At 41.0% G+C, this 23,460-nt stretch overlaps 1 protein-coding gene across 1 annotated transcript; it reads left to right on the top strand.

Moving 5' to 3' along the window:
- The first annotated feature begins 6,704 nt into the window (after window positions 1-6,704).
- arhgef37 (Rho guanine nucleotide exchange factor (GEF) 37) lies at window positions 6,705-23,120 on the top strand. The gene is made up of 13 exons (XM_080035839.1): window positions 6,705-6,982; window positions 8,802-8,931; window positions 9,584-9,731; window positions 9,876-10,075; window positions 10,802-10,932; window positions 11,963-12,067; window positions 12,913-13,026; window positions 13,385-13,554; window positions 14,356-14,503; window positions 14,606-14,734; window positions 18,622-18,817; window positions 19,615-19,784; window positions 22,849-23,120. The coding sequence occupies exons 1-13, from the start codon at window positions 6,797-6,799 to the stop codon at window positions 23,056-23,058; spliced, it is 2,037 nt and encodes a 678-aa protein (XP_079891965.1). The 5' UTR covers window positions 6,705-6,796; the 3' UTR covers window positions 23,059-23,120.
- Window positions 23,121-23,460: the final 340 nt, after the last annotated feature.

Below are 23,460 nucleotides of genomic sequence, written 5' to 3'. Positions count from 1 at the left end.
CTTGACGGGCTGCTTCACTGACAACAGGTGAACGGGAGTGCAGCGTCAGAAACACGGCGCTCAGGACGTCACTGCGGGATTGTAGGAGTTAATAGGCTACGTGATGAGAGGACGGTAACAAAAAGGTACAAACGTTTTTTATTTTATTTGAACATTTCACTGTAATTCTTTCCTTTCATTAAACAAACACCTGGCAGCAGACACTGCATTATCCCTCAACCTACGCCCCTTTTTTGTACCGTTGTGCGGCTGTTTACCTACGAGACTTTGTTGTTTTGAAATCCACCGATAGACATGTCTACCAAGTGACACAGTTTAGCGCGCGAGGAAACAATCAATCGAGGTATCCATTAGTGACCGCCCCCGTCTCTTCTTATTCCCAATTAAATCAAAACGGTTGTCCTTGGGATGCTATTTTGGTGTCACCGTAAAATATAGGCTCATGTTATAATGGCATTTCGCTCAAATTAAATCAGGTACTATGCTGTTTTATGGGTGTCAGGTTGAAGACATTTGGGGAGGACACACTTTCCTTCTCTCAACATGGGCAGTATGCCCACGTGGACGTCTTACTAGGCTACAGAATGTGTTTCATATTTGCACTATTCTATGGGGTTATGCTTTAAATGATGGTAATAAGCTACAGTTAAGTAGCCTACATGTATGTGTTGTGTAGCTGTAGCCAAGTAATCAACCATGAACATGCCTTTTCAGTTTCTAATGTAGGCTACAGCAGGCATTTCTTTATGCTTGTTAAATCTGCCGGAATAATAGAACATGTAACCTGTAACCTAATTTAAAGTTAACTAGGCCTAAGTATTCAGCTGTCCATTGACTGACTCTGATTGAAAGCAAAGGATAGGCAGGATGGCAAACTGGATAAGAGTCATAGCTGGTGCTTGTCCAGACCAGACAAAGACAATCAGAGAGATCAACCCATTGTGTGCTGCTGATGTGAAGAAATAATGTTTTGTCTGTCTTTTGTCTGAATTTGTTTATTTCAGTTCCCAGGCGATAAGGAAACCAAGGCTACCAAAATATGTTTCCTTCTCCTTGTGCTGCCTCTGGCGTCCTGAGTGGGACAACTCTGAGAAACATAACCCATAGAGGTAATCTCTATGATCAGTTTATCATCAGTATACTTCTGGGAAATGTCCTGGTGGATGTTACCATAACTTTTTTCTTTACAAGGTCAAGGTATAGGCTAGTGTATTGTCAACAGAGCAAATTTTTCTTCTGCTTCACCACAAACGACAACACGGGCAAACAAAGACGGGACGGGACAGCAGTAAAACAGTAACCCATGCACTTGAATACACATGAAAACCCAGCAACAATTTAAACAGTTTAAAAATAAAAATCAAAAGAGCCTTTGATTAAACAACAATGTTTGTTTGTTTAAATGTTTTACTCTCATAGGTCACTGCAGAGAGTTGGATAAATCCCCTGTAGCGTAGTGTGACTTTGCAGAAACCTTATTAGCTTTATTCTCCTGGAGCGCACCTAAATTTGACGTCACATAAACAGCAGTCAGCTGATAAGAGAATCCCGGCGTGCAGCATTCCTCCTAGACATGCCGATGAACCAGATTAGCCGCTGCCTTCCTGCCTCCCTCATTCCAGAGTAATAAAGGCTGCCCTGCAAATCTATCACTTCATTGTTCCACATGCTAACATCTTTTTTTTCTGAGTATTCTCATGGCTATTTCAGTCTATGTGTTTTTGTTACACATTGTTTTTTTGACAAATTCTTAACACATTTTCTGTAATATCGTCTAAAGCGTAAGACAAAGTTATACTGCAAAATGATTAAGTCGTGTGTTGACATTGTCAAAGGCTTGGAAGAAAAAACATGTACAGTGTGTAAAGATGACAGAGGTCAAACTGACTGAAGTTGAGATTGCCTGCTCTGTCAGTATGACATCTTCACCCTGTTACTTTTTTTCTGATTAGCATCAACATTGCCTGTCTGTGATATATCAAACAACAGATGTTTCTGTGTAGAAGGATAAGTGTGAGATATGAACTATTGATATTGTGGTGTGAAAATACATCACATAAAACCAATGAAGGTGATGGAATTCCTGGGGTCTCCTCAGGTAACATAAGGCCTTGTTAGGTGTTTGAAAATACGTACGTGTCATAATTGTACCAGGCCACAATTTCAACTTCAGAGGTAAATCTAATTTTTTTTGTGTCAGGTCCTTCAAATTCAAAATCAAAATAGGATACTTTCTAAACACATCCTGCAGTCCATCCTAAATTACAAAGAAAAGACCAATGTTAGTGTATCAAACGGGAATAACAGTGTAACATGTATTTTGGCGTCCTCTAGTGGTGAACGCTCTAGATTGCAACGCTCCGTTTCTATCCCTCCTGTTCACAGAATTTACTCAAGGTGGCCTTAAAGGTAAATAAGCTATTACTCAATAACGCATCTGATCATATACCACTGTCTATACTGCCAGCATATACCAAGACTTTCCACAATATCAAGTGATGAGGTGAAGAAGATGTATTTAGTTATTTATTCTAGCGTACTTAACTTAACTTGCGTTTGAATACCTTTGTGCCAACGTGTTGCTACTCAGCACGGACATGCATGCACCTTCTTAAATTGTTTGTTTAATTGTTTGCAATAAACTGCCACCTTAAACCTTTTATTTCCGACTGAAGAAATCCAAAAGGAGTAAGCTGTAAATCTCTCTTTGTTATCTTCCACCAGCAAATCCAGACAATCCCTTTGCAATTGGAAGAGGAGGATGGGACGTCCCGCAGGGCTTTTGTTTCCTGTGAGAGGAAAACTTCATTCACTTCAACGCTCCCGCCTCATTGGTGCCCTTACTATTCTGTGAAAACCTCTTCAGGTGTCGTCCGATTGGTCCTTCAATCCACTGTCAAGACTTGCAAGCCAATCACATTAGCTGCCTGGGTGAGTGCCACTTCCTCTTCCCACCGGCTGCTGCAGTCAATCAGCTTATTCAGCAGCATGAGTGTGTGTGTGTGTCTGTGTGTTTGTGTGTGTGTCCACCCTTTCCTCCCCCTCCCCTCTTTTTCCTCTACAAAACAGCCGTCCCACCCTCCTTTCCACTCCCATCCCCCCTTCCCTCACACACACACACACACACACACACACACACACACACACACGTACACACACACACACACACACACACGTGAATAAACACTCACACACTCCTGCCACATGAGGCCCAGCAGTAGCCTGATGTGTGTTAGTCACTGGAGAAAGTTACACCAGTGCGTGTGTGTGTGTGTGTTTTAATAGCTGCAGCGTCTCCTCTGCAGCAGATTTCTGCTTCAGTCGGGACAGAGAACAACACAGTGGAGAGAGAGAGAGGGGAGATCGAGGTTCACCACTGCTGAATCAGGGAATCTGAACAAGGTAAACATAGCATGATCGCATATAAAATGTCTTGTAAATGTAATGATACTGTGTCATTCAAAAACATAGAACTATGGTTAAGATCATGGAGAGCTTGCTGTGGGTTTGTTCAGCTTGTCTGCAGCAGATGTCTCAGCCCGGAGCTCTGATACACTTGTTTTGGGATGTTAAGAAAGTTTTTGTGTGTTGTCAGATTGTGTCTTTTGAGTCATCTGTTTTGCTGTGCGCTCATGTGCCTTATGTTTTGCTACATAATTGACTATGAAGTGCTTTTGGATAGTGCTAATTTGCTCCTTGAGTTTCGGTACCTGTACCAAAATGATACTACTATGAATACCCTTTTTGTTCTGAATATATTTTTCGACAAGCTATTCTACAATTAAAATCATTCTATTTTTGTACTTTGCCCAATCAAATTTGTTTGGAAACAATAGTTTAAATGAGGAACTAAGAAGGTATTTGATAACAACATTTGGTATAGTTTTTTTTAAATGGCTGTGTATTGAATTGTGTCAGTGTTGTGCTTGGATTCCAAGCTTTAGCTGTAAATCTCCGTCATTCTCATCTCTGGGTCACCATATGCTGTTAAACCCCTAATGCTTTTGTTGGTGAGAAAAGATAAGCCTGTGAGGTAGTAGGATTAAATCAAAATGAATGACAACTGTTATTGATTGATTGATTGATTAAATTTATTTCAGACATATCAAAATTACAAAACAAAATGAAAAGCATGAAAATACAAAAAATGTTGTTCAAATTATTTCACAACATTTAAAAAAATAAAAATAATAATAATAATAATAACATATTGAATTGATATGCCTGAAAAGGAGTAGGAAGAAGTATGCACTTATTAAATCCTACCCCTTTTCCACAGCTCAATAATTTATATTTATATTGGCTTCCCGTGTTCCTTATAATCTCTTTTACAAATCTATACAATTTGTTATACTATATTTGATATTTTATATATGATATAAATTATACAATACATGATACAATTATGTATTTTCATAGTGATGCATAAGTGTCGGATACCTAAAAGAAAATGCTGTGCAATCCAACGTAGTCATGCAAATAATAATGACAAAAAAGAAGATTGGAGAATACATTTAAAACAATTTACAGTGTGGAAAATATTCCAAACACTTCTCCTACTATGACTCGGTACTTTGTAGGAGAAACACAAATATAGATGTATCATAGTATCATCATATCAAAAATCTTCAATCACCAAAAGCTATCATGACATTTGCAGACATATTTGACTTGATTTGATTTGCTTATATTTGTCAAAACGTAGTAAATCATTTATCCATTACATATTTGTGGATGGTCTTTAGGGTAGATTTAGTCAGAAAGAAATATGTGTGTTGATATCAGTCGGGAAACTCGGCTATCATTCTAACACTAATATTGAAACACACCCAACCCTTTACCGGACTGTGTTGCGTGGACGAACATTGCTGCTCAGCTGATGTGGTTATGAGTAACTCCTCTCACAGACATTATAATTAAATCAGTCTAAAATAAAACTGCCATCAGAGTCAGTCATTGAGAGCCACAGAGGGCTGTTCAGCTCAACTACGTATTGGCTAATTGTCACAGCGGTGGCAGTGTTAACCGCTCTGTAAGCAGCTTGGCAGGCAGACTCCTGGTGGGCCCAACAACATGTCATGTTCCAGCTCACAGGGTCCATGACAATGCATCTCCCCTCTCTGCTGGTTTGTGTGAAGTAAACAAAGCCATATCATCTGCCTCTCAGCTGTTGTCAGCTGGTTTATGCAGTTTTTTTATAGGGATAGTTCAGTATTTTTTTATGTGGGTTTGTATGGTACTTAGGCATAGTAAATGTGTTACCTTACGGAGCTGGCGGTCAGCGCAGTCACTCTAAGTGAGTTTTGGGGGAGATGTCGCTGTAGCAGAAGTCAGCGTTGTACTGTTGCAGAGGGGGCCAGAAGACAAACGTTTTTTCTCCACATAGATACATGATGACTTTAAACCTAAATATCCCTTCAATTGTACGGCAAACTGATATTTTTTCCACAGCTTTAGATTGCCACCAGACAGTCTTTTATTTCGTTTTTTCTTGTGTCTCTTGAATAATCTGCAGTAGCTCTGAGTCGAGCAGCTGATTGGCGGAGTGATAGAACATATATGGCTGTCTGGTTGCAAACTAAAGCAGTGGAAAAAAATCTCAGTTTAGCAGACAACTGAAGAGCTATTTAGGTTTTTAAGTTAGCATTTCTATCTGTGGGCGTCGAAACACGTTTTTCTTCTGGCCCCTTCTGCAACAGTACACGGCTGACTTCTACAGCGACGTCTCCCCTAAACTCTTTAAAATGACTTTAAAAAAACTGAACTATCCCTTTAAGGCCATCTTAAAACGAATGCCCTTCACTTTCTAAGTAATTCAATTTGAATCAAAAGAAGGAGTGTAACGTTATCTGCACATTGAAATTCCAGGAATTTTCTGTTGGAAGATATATCCTGCACCAGATGTTTAGGGAAATGTGAACTCTTGCTTCACACCCATTGGTCTATAGAGGTCTGTACAGATAAGACCATGGACATTTCAATTTTATGTTAGTTTCTATGCCAATTCCTCTCTCCATACTAATAAGTGTTTTCCGTGTTATACAGTTACTTGATTGACAAATGGCTTCTTATACAGAAATGGCTGTTTACGTTATACTAAACGTTTACAACAGCATGGCAGTGTGACACTGCTGACATGTCTCTTGCAATGTTTGGACAACACAGCTGTGCTAATACAGGAGACATACAGTTAGAGGCCGAAGAGTTCAGCTCTGCAGCAACACATGCAGAGTTGTCATACAGTGGTATTGTACATCTAGTGGTGTCCATGTGTTCCACTCTGAAAAGAGGACATTTGACATCACACTGCCGTGGCACTTACCAATTAACTCAGTCAATCATGCCTTTAAAACTTTGATACTGTTAAGATTGAAGATCTTTTTTGCACTCTGCAATACAGATTCAATTCCTCTTTCCCAATTACCATATAGTAACTATTAACAAACAGTCGACTATGAATACGATGAAGAACCTATTTAACAAGATATTATTTTTCTCAGTACCAAACTAGAATTGAAACATGACAACACATCGACCTAAACAGTGCTTCTCTTTGCCAGTGATGTCCAACATGGAGGTGCCCAGCAGACATCAGCCCTCTTCCTTCACACTTCCTTCACACTCAATGAGAGAGACTGGGGACGGAACAGAGGCAGACGATGACGATCTATTTGATGAGATATTCAGTCCAGAGGAGGAGGAGACCGATGTGTCTGTGTTAGTGGAGGACACTTCTTCGGCAGTGGAAAGAAACTCAAGACTTTCCTCACAGGATAGTTTCTCAGATAGAAGCTCCATGTCAGAGGAGAGGCTGGCAGAAGAGGCAGAGAAGAAGACTGAGGAGGAGGAAGCCACAGCTAAAGACAGGGCGGCCCAGAGACAGCTGTTAGCCATAGAGGAGCTGGTCCTGTCTGAGAGGAATTACCTTCGACTGCTGCAAGTTAGCTCAGTGACCATCAGGAGCAACCTACAGCAACTACAGGTACGGGTCAAGTGTTGTATGATATTGATTAGGTTTGCAACTAACAGTGGAAGAAGTGTACTATACATTTCATGGAGACCAACAAACTTTAAACAGGGGAGCCAGATGGAATACAAAAACATTTTAAAGGTCTTTATTTAGCTCCATACCTGATATTGAGGTTAATCCAAAATAAGGTTCGTCACAAGTTAACAAACCATCCTTTGATCTTTTAAAAGTGTTTGACCTACTGTACATTGTTAGGCCAATATTTATATTTAAGTTTTTTAAGTGTATACAATTAAATATTATACAGAAGGATTGCTGTATTTAACCTGGAGGAAGTGGGTGCATTCTTAACATCTGTGTAGTAAATATTCCAAAAGAAAGCTCCACTAACACAGTTGTTTCTGCAGAAAAAAAAAATCAAAAACAAACAAATCTTCAAATGAGCCTCAGGAAACATTACACATAGATGTATTAGTTGTTAAAGGTGAAGTCAGCGATTCTGGAGAACGCTTGTTGTCAAAATCACTTTTTTTGTCAAAATCAGTGAAAAAAGTGATTTTGTCAACAAGCGTTCTCAAGAAACACTGACTCCTCCTTTATGTGTTGTTCGCTGTGTTAAATAATCCATCAATCAATTTTGTAGTGAAACTTTAAGTTCATTGTTATTGTGGGACAACACTTTTCATTGTGCCTTTTTAAATAAAAAAAGTCACCACTACATGTGGAGTTGGCACTGCACCACCCAGAGGAACTGTTGTGGTTATGTGGGGGCTGCTTGGCGGTTTATTATCACTAGCTTTTCATTACGTCTGAGCTATTGCTTATTACCGCTAAATAATCATTTATTATATCTGCAGTAATGAAACGAGGCCTCGTAAAACATAATGGAATCAGGCTTCATGTGCTGTGGATGGGCATGAACATGATAACACACCTAGGGAAACGGTAGATGAAGGGAGAGAGAATCATGAAATGAAAATTGGAATAAGGAATAGAAGGTGTGTGAGCTGCTCAGAGGTGTATAGGGGAAAGGCATTTTGTGGCATGGTCCAGTGTAAGATTTTGACTGCAGTGTGTAGACATATAAAACGCAAGATTCCATTAAAAGGGAAATTAACATAAGGATAAATGGGAAGGCATGGACGGTGGAAGGTCAGCAGCAGAAAGACAGAGTAAAGCAGCAGCAGAGTGTAGAGAGCGAGAGGAATGGATTAAAGATGTGAATGAATGGTGCCATTGTGAGACAGACAGGATAGTGGCTGTTGGCCTGTTTTCCGTGGAAATGTGTGTCGATTGTTCAGTCTTCGAGCAGTGTGTCCACCATCTCTCATTAGAATAGAATGAAGGAGCTAAACAAAAGTCTTGTTCATCAGCTGTGCATTAATATCTTGTGTTGTCACTTTGCTTATTCAGTTAACTCATTATTATATTTGAGTAATTGACATTATATGTTGGTTTAATTTGTAATAATGTGTTTTTTTTAACTACCCATACCTTAAATCCGAAAGGTAAAAATTGTTTCCATGTGCACTCGGCTGCTTTGGCAGTTGTGAAGAATTATTATATATATAATTATTATACAGAGATAATTATTATACAGGGATAGGATCAAGCTTCTATGGGTGAAAAGACATGATATGGACGAACACAGAAATGATACCCCATAGAGGGAAAACATATGAAAACAGGACTGTTTTATATTGGGGAGACAGAAAATGGTTGGACCTATTCCTGTCACATCATCTGTGTGTTGTTTCTATAAGCTACATACAGTATATAACTAAAATAAAGTTGCATATGAAATAAATGGAACCTTTCTGCCTGCCTTTAGCCTCCTCCCTTCAACCTGGACAGCATGTTTCTCTACATAGAGGATGTGATGGACGTATCAGGCCGACTCCTCAGCCTGCTGGACCAGATGGAGGTTCAGCCTGGAGACGCTCTCTTCCTGCAGACTCTCTGTAAGGGATCATACCGTCACTTTCACTTTCATTGTTTTAATTTGATTCAGTATTTACCCGAAGAATCTCCCATGTTATTGACTGGGGTTGTCTTTGTCACCAGACTACATGAACTAGTTCAGCCTTTTAACCATGAAGTGCTGAGGTTGTTTCTGGTTTCACAGAGGGTTTCTTTCTCTAGATCAGTTGTTCTGACAGGAAAAACATGGCCACGCTGATGTATTCGCGTTCTCAGCAAAAGTCTCTTCATGTCTTAATGGGTGCATCTCCAATTGAATGCACAAGCACACTCGAAAACAAGCAGTTTGATATCTATATTCTCATTTTATATGAGACAAAAAAACAAACATAGGAGTCTATGCTACAGCAGGAAAATGTGCAATTTATTTAAATAACAGTTAGCAGAAAAGAAAACTTATTTTCCATCTCTTCCCATGACAACATTTCATAGTTTTTCAATGCGTAGACTGCTGATAACATTTCTGCATTATCGCCATGTCGACACATTAGAGAACCAAAACAAGAGTGATGTTCTTTACACACAGTACATGTTTCTTTAATTCAGCTATATCATTGGATTGTGTTTCCCATGATTCTAAAATGACCCATCTTCTTTTTTTTAATCTACATATATGTTTTGGCTCCCTGACAGGTGATTCGTTCCTCAGCCTGTCTTCGGACATTGAGGCAGCCTACAAGGAATACCTGGCCAACTACAATATTGTCACGACACTGGAGAACAGCTACAAGCAGAAGGAGGCACTCTGGAACGAGATCGTCAAAGTCATCAAGACCTCAGCGTAGGTTTATATCATTGTCATGGCCTGACATATTCAATACAAAACCATTACACCTGGATTGCTGTGCGACCTGGATTACTACACATGTTGGTTTCGGTCCTGTGTTTGTGACTGTTATTATTTAGTCTTTTGTTTTCTCTCCAGGCCTGAAGTAAACGCCACCTCTCTGAGCTTCTTCCTGGTGATGCCTGTGCAGCGGATCGCCCGCTACCCGCTCCTCCTGCAGACCATTAAGAAACACACAGACACAAGTCACCCGGCGTACGCACTGCTGGAGCAGACGGCTCACACCTCCATCGCCCTCAACTGTCGCATCAACGAGTACAAACGCTTCAGAGAAGTCGGTGAGACAGATTATTATCAAGTCCACTGTTGTCATATACATTGGATTAAAAAACAATGTCACTATAGTATTGGTTCTAATGCTGCGTTCCATTTTACATTGGAAGTCAGATGTCAGAACTGGGAGTGACGTCACCTCCAAGTTGCCTCGGTTCCAGTAGCACAACGTTTGCCGTTAGGAATCACCTCGGCTTAGCCATGGTTAGCAATACCAGTTAATAGCAAAGCTCTATGCTCTATGTTGTGCATACACATATTGTAGCAACCTATCTCCATATAGAAAATGAGCAGTGCCATGTGTACCGGGGATTTAACGTGACACAAATAATACAGAAGAGCTCAAATGTTCTATTAACAAAGTGTCCACTGCTGTTGAATGTTGAACTCTGGGTGGCATGGTTTCCCCAAGTTTTCAAGTAGGAATCCTATCTTCAGGCGGCATTCATTCCATTTAAAATTTCCGACTGGGAACTCGGAAAACTTCGACTTCCCAGTTCAACTGGAACGCAACATAAATGATCCAATCTGTGGAGTAAGGCAGGAGTCAAGGATTCAATTCCCTATGTCGCTAAAGAGGTGGAAGTATGCATCTGAGCTTCTTGTTAAGCGTTGTGGGTTGAAAAGCACCCAACCTAGTGTATAGTATTGTTCACAGTCACAGTTAAATGGGAGAACTGGTGCTGTGTATCCCACATTAACTGTCACTCTTTCACCCCTCTTGATTGTAGCTGACAAATACAAGAAGACAGAAACCCTGACCATGAAGGACAAGATCAACCGCCTCAACACGCACAGCATCGCCAAGAAGACAGCGAGGCTCAGCCAGCACATCAAACATGAGACTGGGATGGCACGCAAGGTAGGATAGAAGTGCATTGGCCTTTGGTTTGAATAACAACCAAAGAAACAGCGTGTTACAGTCTGCTTATAGTAGCTCAAGGTAACTCTTCCAGTCCCCTGAGCCATCATCATTCATCTCCCAGTGCAACATTCTCCCCTCCAGCTGCAATGTCGTAGTTAATAATAAACCAGAGAGTTGAACGACCTGCAGAGAAAAAAACATGATATGAGCGGTTTATTGAACTTGCTCTTTGCTCTGGCCTGCTGCTGTGCTTTAGTTCCGCTTGTCAGTCCAATAGGGATTTTCAGGTCAGATCAAAGAACTCACATCCAAGAGCATCGTCTCCTGTGCCTTCATTTATAACAGTAGCTGACCGGATTAAACATTTCTTAATTGCCCTTTGTTCTTCTGACATTTCTCAAACATCATACAGATATGCAATGTACTGTATATACGTAGACTACAGTATAAATGACTCGCATGTTGTCGAGCTAGAAAACCGCCATGTCCTGTACACTCACCTATCATTTAAAGTTATTTTCTATAGCTTGGTGATTTGGCCAAGGCAAACATATAATAGAAAGCTGTGTTAATTCTAAGGTTTGATACAAGTGATTATAGTCACACATTCATTCAAATTGCTGGTTGTCTAAACTGTGTATGCCATCATTCCACGTGTGCTGGACTAAGGCTCAAGAAAGAAAGCTGACGTCATGCAACCAAAGCAAAGCGAAAGCATGAAAACAATGTATGTTTTCTGCTTGCATTCTTTATACTATATATATTCAACTTGTTCTTTTTGAGTGATCGAATGCATCTACAGCATGTGCTTCTGAAGCCTAGTCAGACCCAATGTATTCCTTTTAAAAACTAATGCAATAAATAATTACAATAGCATTAAGGGAGCAAATAGAGAGTTTAAAAAGGTGTTCGTGAATTTGCAAACCACTCATCAAACCCCCGTACGTTTTTGAACTCCTCCATTTAAGCATCATTGTATTATTGAATGAAAATATAGCTTACAGTATATCTCCCTGTGTTGTGCTAGTTGGTGGATGAAGAGTTTGATGCCCTGGAAGGTTTCTTCTTTGTTCTGGAGCATGGGATCCTGGAACTCCTTGAGAACGTTGAGACGTACCTGCACCACCTACAGGTAGGCTGCTGCATCTGTTCAACATTATGCCAACAAATGGATAAGGCCTGTGACACTTTGGTATGTTGAAACTAACACTGTAGTCAAACGTTTTAATGGTTTAAAATCGCATTGAAATATTATATTAGCCTTGGCGGGAAGTGCCAATTCTACAGTGTTTAGTGGTACCTTGTCAAATGAAGTTTAGACAGACAAACATGACATTTTGTTTTTTAAAAGACTGGTGATGTATCTCTAGGGACATTGTAAGTCGACAGGCCTAAAGGTAAGAATCCCCAGGTCAGATCTTCAGGTTTTAAATAAAGGGTAAAGAGAGTGCAGATCTTATTCATTTCACCCTCTAAGTTTGAACCAGCCCTGAAACTCGTGGCTTTCTGTTACTTGTGGAACATAACTGGATATTCTTTAACATGTTTATGAGTCACACTGTGTAAACTAAGAATTTCCTGAACACCCTGAGGTCAAACACGCTGCTTTCTGTGTACATTTCCACCCTGAAATTATCCTGTGTTGAAACCATTTTTCCTCAATCTATTCCCAACCAACAAGGATCAGCACTGTTTCCTCTTTTTTTTTTAATACATTTTCCATGCGTGTAAGGCCACTTATGTCTGCCAGGCAAAGGGAAGTTGTCTTCTGGCTTGGATAACTTGACCATTTTCATGTGTATATATTCACTAAGCCACATATCTGAGCCAAATCTAATGTGTAGACATAGCAACCAGTTTGAGAGCTGAAAACAAACTTAAAAAAAGCAAACCTTTTTAAATTGAATAATCCTTCCGGACGTCAGAGACCTGAGCAGAATTTGACTGCTCCGTCTTTGTTTTGTTGGTGTTTGGCAGGCGTTCCTGGACTGCAAAACGGAGGAGTTTGACTTTGATATGGATGGAGAGAAGGCACCGATTTGTTACAAGGAGATCACTACTGCTCTCAGACAGTGGATTCTTCCTACATTTGTGAGTACTTGACATTTGCAACCAAATACCAGCAGAATTTCAAATTATTTACCTGACTGAAAGGTGCTCCGAGGAACTTTCAGTTTTTGTACCGATACTCTAGTTTGCTGTAACATGTCATTTATGATCATCAGAGGAAAATATTAAAAAGTTCCTTGTAGCACCTTTTTAAAGCAAAACCACAGTAAAAAAAAATCACTAAAAAAATCGAAGTACATTTTTTTGCATTAATAACATTGCATGCACATACAAACATAAAAAAAACATTGGTGCTAAAAAAACATGCCAGTCTGAAATGGTTTATGCATCAACCACCAAAGTCTATCTGATGACAGGCATCATCTCTTTTCCCATATAGGAGAAGAGGATGAAGACATTAATACACAAGCCGCTGTGTGCGCTCCGTGACTCCCTGGTGGGCCCGAGGAACCTGATCAGGAAAAGGCTGGACAAGCTGCTGGACTATGAAGTCATCTGTGACAAACCCAATCTGAGCTACGACGAACAGGATGTGGCCAACACGTACAGGTAGAGAAGGTTTAACAGTTAAAGGCTGGACTGATGGATGGGCAGTGTGTGGCATCATTTGAATGTTGAGAAATGCTTTATTTTCACCCTCTATTGCCCCTGTCCACTTCTATTGTCCAGCTTGTTTTGACACAGTCTATATGATCACACACGCTTTGGAAGTTATGTTAAAAATAGAATGTGAGCTTGTGCAGCCTCTTTAATCACAGGATTAAACGCTAGTCAGCGATTCTGGAGAAAGCTTGTTTTTCCAAAATCACTTTTCTCCTCAATATCCCCTGTCTGTACTGTGTCTGTATAATACACAGCCTAGGACACAGTGTATGTCTGTACTGTGTCTGTATAATACACAGCCTAGGACACAGTGTATGTCTGTACTGTGTCTGTACAATACACAGCCTAGGACACAGTGTATGTCTGTACTGTGTCTGTATAATACACAGCCTTGGACACAGTGTATGTCTGTACTGTGTCTGTATAATACACAGCCTAGGACACAGTGTATGTCTGTACTGTGTCTGTATAATACACAGCCTTGGACACAGTGTATGTCTGTACTGTGTCTGTATAATACACAGCCTAGGACACAGTGTATGTCTGTACTGTGTCTGTATAATACACAGCCTAGGACACAGTACGGACAGTTAGCGGATTGTAAGAAGATATTTCTCATTTTGACAACAATCTTTCTCCAGAGTCCCTGGCTCTGCCTTTTAAAACCAATATTGAATTAGTTATTTTGCGGTCATGTAAAAATCAAAAAGGCAAATGTTTAATCATTGTGTAAATCTCTCCAAACAGGACTATGAACACATTGCTGCTCAATGAGCTTCCCAAGTTTAATGGTTTGGCTCTTCAGATGATCTGGAGCATGTTGGGGACATTCAGCTGTCTGCATAAAGACCTCGCCTCAGACATGGAGCAACTATTCCAGAGCTTTGCACAACAGGTACACATTAGTATCTGTGTGTTGTTTTGCACCACTTGAGTCTCTACACAGATGATACACATGTTGACACCCGGTTGTAATGACTGCACTGTATTCTTCCAGCTCCCTCAAAGCTCTCTCGACCCCAAAGCATTCTGGGAGTGGGCGGAGTCTGCAGTGCTGGAAGGTGCGAGAAGGCTGGATACTTTGTGCCAAGGTGTAGAGGACACACTCAATGCGCCGGTCTTTCAGGTTGGTAAAGCAGTTAGCCTAAATCAGGGGTCGGCAACCCGTGGCTCCGGAGCCACGTGTGGCTCTTTCATCCTTCTGTTGTGGCTCCCTGTGACTTTGTTCATTTTAAAATATAATTCTGAATTTGAAGATTATGGTAAACTTGTAACATTTAAATAAAAAGTTTTTAATATTTTTATCGCGGCCCCGAGAGCAGTCGCTGGAGACAGGGGAACCACGGCGCACTCGTGCGTTGCGGTGCTTGAGACCGAGTCCAAGAGCCGCTCCTCTTGGACTCGGTCCAAGACTTCAGAGGGACGGGTGGGAAAGCGTACAGGAGTGTGTTCGGCCACGGTCTGTGAGCGAACCCATCCACCCCGAGCGGGGGATTGTCCTTCGCGCTGAGAGAGAACCACAGCGCGCACTGTGTGTTCTCCCGTGTGGAGAATAGGTCGACTTCCGCCTTCCCAAACTCACTCCATATCTGATTGATCAGATCGTGGTGCACAGTCCAGTCTCCTGGCCCCCCACTCGACATTATGTCTGCCCCTCTGTTTAGGACACCGGGGATGTACACTGCTCTGATGGAGAGCAAGTGTGTGTGCGTCCAGCATAACGTCTCGCTATGCTCAGCTGCTGCGCTGAGCGCACGCCCCCTTGGCGATTGATGTATGCTGCTGTCGCCTTGTTGTTGTCCGTGCGAATCATTACATGTTGATTTGTTAACATTGGGGCAAAGTGTTGGATTACTTTCCACACAGTGAGAAACTCCAATGCGTTTATATGCATGATCACGGGGGCAGGCCAAGCGCCGCCCACTACGTGAGACTCGCAGGTTCCTCCCCAGCCCGACAGAGATGCATCCGTGAACACTGAGATGTGTGACGTTGCTCTGCCCAGCGGCACCCCTCTCGTGAGGGTTAGGGGATCGCCCTATGGGGGAATGGACACTTTGCGCCACCGTTGGCGCACTGGGTCGATGCGCAGGCGAGAAAACCATAGGTTAAATGCAACATAGTATAGTTTTTTGTACATAGCATACAGGTTATATGTGTATATATATATACACATATATATGATGTCAAAATGGGTTGTGGCTCCGAGTGCTTTCTTTTTATTGGGAGGCGGTCCCAAATAGCTCTTTGAGTAGAAAAGGTTGCCGACCCCTGGCCTAAATGGTTGTGTCACAGTGAGTTTGCTTGTGTTGTAGACCAAGAATGCCTGAGGGATTACCAAAGGTTAAAATAAGTATATCATCTTCCTCTGGGGACACATACACTTGAACTTCAACCCCAGGTTGAATAAATAAGGAAAGATAAAATGTTAAAAAAAACAGAATGCTGATCAACACATCGTAAATTAACAATATATTTAAAACAAACCGCCAGTTGTCACCTGACCTTCCTCACGTCCTTCCTTCCCAGACTGCAACAGGTGCTCAAGAGTTTTGAGCTACTCAGATGGCACTGACATACAGTCATAAGCATTTACACAACACAAAGCTGTGAGGTGTAGGACACAATGTTAACAATGTTCACTGAAGTCAAGATGTTAAACCCAGCTGACTTTACAGACCTGTTATATCAATGCCATTTTAACAACAGCATCCAAACTGCTTGACCAGTATTATCTTGTAATTTGTCTAAACAACGCACTTTCCTTTAAACACGTGTCCCTGCTGCCGGCATTACCGCCACCTGTCAGGTGTTTTAAACTGAGTCACATTCCGTAAACCTGCCGGGCAACATGCATACACAACTTTATTCTTGTTCTGCAACTTTCTTAATTACTTCCCAGAATGTTGAAATACTCAGTGACAGGCAGCTTTTGATTTCTTTGCCAAGCTGTGTCATCACAAGAAGGAACAAAAATATTTAGCTCATCCAAACGAGTATTTAAGGCTTGGCCCTCATGACACTGAAATCTGATTGGTCAACAGCAGAATATTTACTTAACCCATTGATGACTGCTGCTGCGCGATGCCACATTGGCTCTCCTGCCTGATGCTGCGTCGCGCAGCATTATTACTTTATCTAATTTTCATGGCATTCCCAGCATAGAATGCACTGTCATTGGTTCAAATACACATGAGGTGGGTTTTGTTGATTTTTTTAAGACCACGTGACCACCCAAAAGTTGTGTGGTTTGCCGAAAATCATGTCAATCAAAAAAATAAAACAAAATAATAAAAAAAATACGCCAGCTATGTCGGCGACAGAACAGTTAGTGGCATTTGGTGCACAGAATCAAGGTCTACTATAGACTGCTGACGAAAATCACACAACACATTGCATCTATTTATTAACAATATTTAATAATTTTCTAATTCATCTAATTTTGACGATTTTTTGAAATATTTGTTGGTTTGTAAGCGCTAAGGGAGCATGTTTAAATAAAACCTGTGAACCTTAACTTTTAAATGTATTTTATTTCATGTTTCTATGTGCTACACAGGCTTAGATATTAAGGTTTTGGTAGACTTGACAATTCGTACAATTTTTTCAGAAAACCCTCAGGCATTAAGGACATGCATCCTAGATTGCCATAGTCATCAATGGGTTAAAGCAGCTCCGAGTAACATTTAAATATCTTTTAAACAGCCTCATGTTTCCTCTCATAATCATAAATTACCTTTAACAGCAAACAAGACCATCAGTGCAAAGAAAGACGTTTTTATATAGTTTTTATTACTGCGTTTGGTCTGGTCGCACACCCAGTCCGATTTTCAGTTCACGCGTGCATGCTCTATGGTCACATATCCGTATTGGTCGCAGATTTCAGTGTGGCGCAGAAACGCGATTTGAGAAGCCTATCCCTCCAGATGAGGGAAGGGGAGCAGGTTTGAGACAGTTATTTGTCGTCATAATGACTGATAACGGGGCTGAACCATCAAAGAAAAAAAAGAAAATGCAATGAAGAAAAGCTAAAAGGGAGAGTGATAGGCGGACGGGAGGGCGTTGCCAAGCAACATATACACAATTTCACGGGAGCGAATTAGACTGCAGTGTTTACTCCTAAATGAATGAGCGGTAGCCTACTAAAACAACGTTTACTTTGCCTCACCAGCATCATCAGATGACCATTATTCACCTGAAATAGTCATTATTTACAACAACATAAACACATTACCTCATCGTGATCCATATCCTACTAACTGCCGTCTCTCGTTCATTCGCTTTGTGTGAGGACACGGAATCTTTCAGCTCCGTGAGAGGTGACACTGCATCAACTCATTGCAATCAGGTGTGTGTAGCACTGACTGGCATTAGTTGATGCTGTGTCACTAACCACTCTCACGGAGCCGAAAAGAGTCCGGTGCCCTCACACTTTCAACACACGGACATGCACTATTTTGCTTCCTGATCATTTGAATCTCGCACGCCCGGCACGAGCTAGAAAACAGCTTCACGACAGCTGGCGTCGTAAACATACTACCACTTTTGTCCAAAGGGGCCGCCAACGTGCCATGTTACTCGTAGTGGCTTTAAGGGCTTTATACATTCAGTTAAAAGTTGAAACTAAGAATTTTCCATTTTCTACTAACACCGTTATTTTAAACAGCCCTTTAGTTTCTAAACAGAAACCCCAGCTTGAGAAGTCGGAATGTAAATACACAAGGTCATCAGTAGGACATTTAACTCCCTGTACAAATTTGTTTCATTTCATAAACAGGTCTAAGTTAGATGTTCTGTTTTGGCATGTGATTAAAATAATCAAACAAACGTAGAAATGTAAAGTAAGTTGGTTTCATTCGTCAAGTTTCTTATGCTGGTGATCAGCCATACACGTGACGCCTCATCAGGCCCGTCTTGTCCATTTGAACTATGCCAGGTATAATAAATTGTATTTATTTGTCTATATTTCACTATACATTCTCTTATGCCTCTTGTTCTTTTCATTTTCGGCAGCCTGTAAGTCCAACGTTTCAGCGGCGTCTGAAGCAGCTAACAGATAAGCACGGCTCTGGTAAGATCTACCAGGTGGTGGGGGCGGTGGTGGGCAGCAGAGACCTGGACCTGAACCTGGTCAAAGGAGAGCTGGTGGCCATGATCAGTGGAGCAGACACCCGCGGGGACAAACGCAGATGGCTGGTCGACGCAGGAGGTAAGAAAACCAACATCCTTACGTAACGCTTAACTGTTAATCAACACAGATCTTTATTTGTTTTGTCTTAATCGTTATTCTAACTTGTCAGTGAGACGGTGTTGGATGTACTGTGAAGTTTCCTTCTTGGATTTTCTGTTAATAAAGTCTGAGTTTATTTTACTGCAGCCCTTTTCTTTGCCTATTTATTCATGCTGGCTTGTTCTGCCCATGTTAACTACTTAGTGGTTCTTCTAGTTATTCGAAAAGCGTAAGCATTTTTTTTATTATATTATTTTCTATTTATGTTTTCTGTTTGTCTATCTATCCTGATTGCATCCACCAATATACCCATGCCAATTATTGTTCCTGTTCCATGTGAGAATTGATTTGTCAATAACCCTGATTCTGATTGAATGCAACTGAAACTAACCCTTGAATGCTCTTAATGGCTATCTGGTGCCATCTTTTGGGTGTTTTTTGATACTGCAAGTAGCAATCATAGGTTCTGTTGTATTTCTAGGTTAGTAAAGCAGGATCTTTGGCAGATTGGTGGCAGGTTTTAGTGGACATACACTGGACGTGTAATTGCCTTTAAAAGTTAGATCTTTGAAAGTATCAGCTTGTTGACATTAATGCATGTGTATAAGGTCGGGTTTGTGTATGACCCTGTGTGTGTACAAATGAAAACACAGTGGCACTATTGAATTTCCCCCAGAGGGCTTAATAAAGGGGCTTCTTCTGTTTCTAATACATGATAATGCTTAGCAGCTCTTACCTGAATCACACCTCCTTTTATCTGGTCATCTTGCTTGTAGGCAGAAGAGGCTACGCTCCTTCCTCCAAGCTGATTCGCTATCACCAACCAACAGAGGCGCCGCCCCCTTCGCCACACCTGACGCTGCCTGAGGGCGTGACGGGAATCAGAAGACACTCCTACACTCCAGAGGGCCGCACACTGACTGTCAAGAGCCAGCCGTCCTTCCAGGTGATTGATTGATTTAATTAGGTGCCTGACTGTGAATTCATGAGAGAAATGTAACATAATATGACTGGATGTGGGAGCAACTCGCTGCACACATGCATATTGATGAGGTACAAGAGGTTTCTCTTGAAACTGTATTTATTCAAATCTCCTTGATAAGTAAAGTTCATATGAGAATATGTGAAATACAATACTTAATCATATTTTTCTTAACCAATGCATCAATCAGCACATTTTAGCTTCATTGTTTATTCATTGCTCAGCTTGCTGATATGGAGACAGATAATGTATCGAGCAGACAAATATTGTTATTGCATCACAGACGGGAAACATATTTTCTTTTTGTGAAAAACCAAAAATCTAAAAAACAGTTGTATGTTTGCGGTGGATTCATTTGGCAAGCCAAGTCTTTAGTCATCTCCACAGGTTTAGGATTTGTGAATGACTGGAAAGATGCAGCTCACCCTTGAGTCCATTCAAAATAAATCAAGAAATCAATGTAGGTCTGGACATAAGCAAGCTCTTTTTAAGTCACTCATATGAGAATACCCACTTTCATCCTAATTCAAGATTATCCCGATAATGGCAATGCACCACAGTCCAAATACTATGAGTGTTTTTTATCGAGATACGCAATATCTTACATCCTCCGAATCCTCAAGATGTGATCGCATCCTGCTATGGAAGCATCAATCTGTCCCATCTCTGACCGTGTCTCTCTGTGTGTGAGAGAGAACCTATGTATATCCAGCCAGGTGTGTGTGTGTCTGTGTGTGTGTGTGTGTGTGTGTGTGTGTGTGTGTGTGTGTGTGTGTGTGTGTCTGTGTGTGTGTGTGTCTGTGTGTTATTAATGGAAAGGCCCATAATTAGGTGTTTAAACTTGTAAGTGGGTTACGATGCGAAGGTTTGAGAGTTAATTTATGCGGCACTAAGATAGAGCGTGTGTGTGTGCAAGTGTGTAGAGATATTGATTTACATTTGAAACACATGGGAGTGAGAGAGGGAAGTGTCATTGCTTGTAAATTTGTGATGGTTTATGTGGGTGTGTACATGGAGGAAGAGGAAGATTTAGGTGAGTGGATGAGAAAGCTGGATTGCGTTAGGCATTGAGTGTGTGTGTGTGTGTGTGTGTGTGTGTGTGCTGCAGTATATGCCTCCACACTGCCTGTTAAAGTGAGTAATTGCTCTAGTGACCTTAAAGAGGCCGCTTTTCATGCGCCACCCCTCCCCACAGCCATCCCCCATGACCCTGAATCTGCTCGTATACAAAACGATATCAACACACACACCACACCCTCAGTGTCTGTCCTCCCTACTACAGAAATAAAAAACAATAATAGATCCTTATGACTCCTTTCTGTTCTTTCATCCACACTCAGTTGCTGTTTTCCACTGCTGAAAATGTAGGTTTTCAACAACTATCTTGTGCTTTTGTTAGTTTCTGAGGAAAACAGATGATGCATTGCTTCCAAGCTTTAAATACATGAAGGGGTAGCTAGCAGCAGCAACATTAAGGTGACACATTCATTTTGACTGCATCCTCTGTGTGATCGGTTACATAGAGCTGCATTGGAGGAAAAGTGTGAATGTCTCAGCAATGTGAAAGATGAAAGACTGGTGGTGACCTGTCCAGAGTATAGCCTGCTTTTTATTTTGTGTTTGAACAAGATGCATTGTTTTTGTGTAATCACACATAGCCTATATTTAAAAAAATAAAAAATGTTTCACTTTTATTAGACAGATTTGGAGAGACAAAGTTGAAATTGGGTAAAGAGGAGAGGACGTGCAGAGAACTGACCACAGGTCTGATTCGTACCCGGATCTGCTGCAAGGCCTGAGCCTCTGGGGAGACGCCCTAACCACTACACCACGAGCGCATCCGTGATCTAATGACAAGATTTTCAAGAGGAAATTATGAGGTTATAACAATAAATACATCTCATTATTACATGACAAAATATATAATATTTAAAATATATAATATAAAATAAAGTAAAAATTATTTGATATTGCAAAATCACTGTGCATTCAACTTTAAAAAAAAAAAGCATCCTCCCTAGTATACATTCAGTTGTGAAAAGCTCACTTGCCTTTAAGTAAACTATCCTTTTTAGGGAAATAATCACATTTCGATTTATTTCTTGGAATTTTTTATCTAAAATCTTACAAGAAGTGTCTTTATATCTTGCAGACATCCTGCAAAACAATATTATCATCAATGAATTCCTGTCTGGCTTCTATATACATGCATACGGTCTCAGTTAACTCTGACTCTGTTTCTCACATTTGTGGCCCCGACATGTTGTCATAACCATATATCAACACAGAGAGGTGCAATTTAGCTACATCACACTCCTCAACTAGTTCATTTCCATCTGAAACTTCTCTGCAGTAAACGTTCGCCTGGCTCCTGCAACATGAATCACTCTGCAGCCGGTAGCCATGGTTCACTTTACCTCACTTCACTTTTTTTTTGCTCTCCTCCATGTCTCCGCCTGGCAAAATGCTAATTAAATGCTAAGTGGTGTAGACCGTCAGGGCAGAGCTAATGTCGTAGCTGAGAGGCGAACTGAGGTGAAAGGGTTTCTTAATGACACAGAGCAGCCAGCTAAACACAGCCATCAGCACTGCTGGGGCACTCTGTCATACCAACACAGGGCTCATTAGTAAGCCTTCGTTCTGTGTGTGTGTGTGTGTGTGCGTGCATGTGCGTGTGTATGATGGGATTTGTCAAGTCATAACTAGTGGGCTTAACCTTTTCAGAGAATATTACAATGATTTGTAGTTGTGTGTGTGTGTGGGTGTGTGTGTGTGTGTGTCTCCATTTGTACTGTACATGTGTGGATACTTAATCTTGTTCCTGCTCATTTCTTGAAGTTGAATGTTGTGAAAAGTGTGCATCAGTTAGTAATTGACACCCTTATTCAAGGATGTATGCCTTGATCTGAGACATTTTAATGAATTCTGCCTGAGATGTCTTTACAGTACCAAGGGTCTTGGTTGTTCTAGTCTCCACTATGGAATTAGCATTACAGAATGGTGTTTGACTCTTCATCCTCTCCTGCAGGTGATCGCCGCCTATGACTTCAAAGCGAGAGGAAACCACGAGGTGTCTGTCGGGGCGGGCGAGCCGGTTCGTGTCCTGGAGGCACACGACAAACGAGGAAACTCTGAATGGAGTCTGGTGGAGTCCAGAGGTGGACAGAGAGGCTACGTGCCCTCCAACTACCTCACAATCATGCCAATGGGGACTACTGGGACACCTGGCACGTACTAGCCCTTCTACTGCTATGAGGGGAGAGAGGGAGGAAAAGAAGGTGAAAACACCAGCTTGCACAGTGTCAGCATGTACAGTATGTTTCACACGTACTGCACATACAAGGCTTACAGCAGTATTTTCTTTTGGAATGATGCTGCACCTGCTTCTCAAACAGCATCCTGTACCGTCAGTTCATTTTTTTTATTTATTTTTTTTAAACTGACATCAGAGCCTTTAATTGCAATAGTACCAAATACTTGTTTTTCGATTTAACATCTTGAATTTTAGAATGTATGTTTTGATCTTTAGTCTTCTGAGATTTTTAAAACTGCAAGGAAGGGAATGTAAAGTCAACTCGATTCAAGTTTGTTTTTATATCCCCAAATCACAAATCATCTTGCATTCTATCTATAGACCCTG

Source organism: Ammodytes marinus, assembly GCF_949987685.1.
Source record: "Ammodytes marinus genome assembly, chromosome: 10".
In the NCBI taxonomy this organism is placed as follows: domain Eukaryota; kingdom Metazoa; phylum Chordata; class Actinopteri; order Uranoscopiformes; family Ammodytidae; genus Ammodytes; species Ammodytes marinus.
This window is presented reverse-complemented; position numbering and strand designations above follow the sequence as displayed.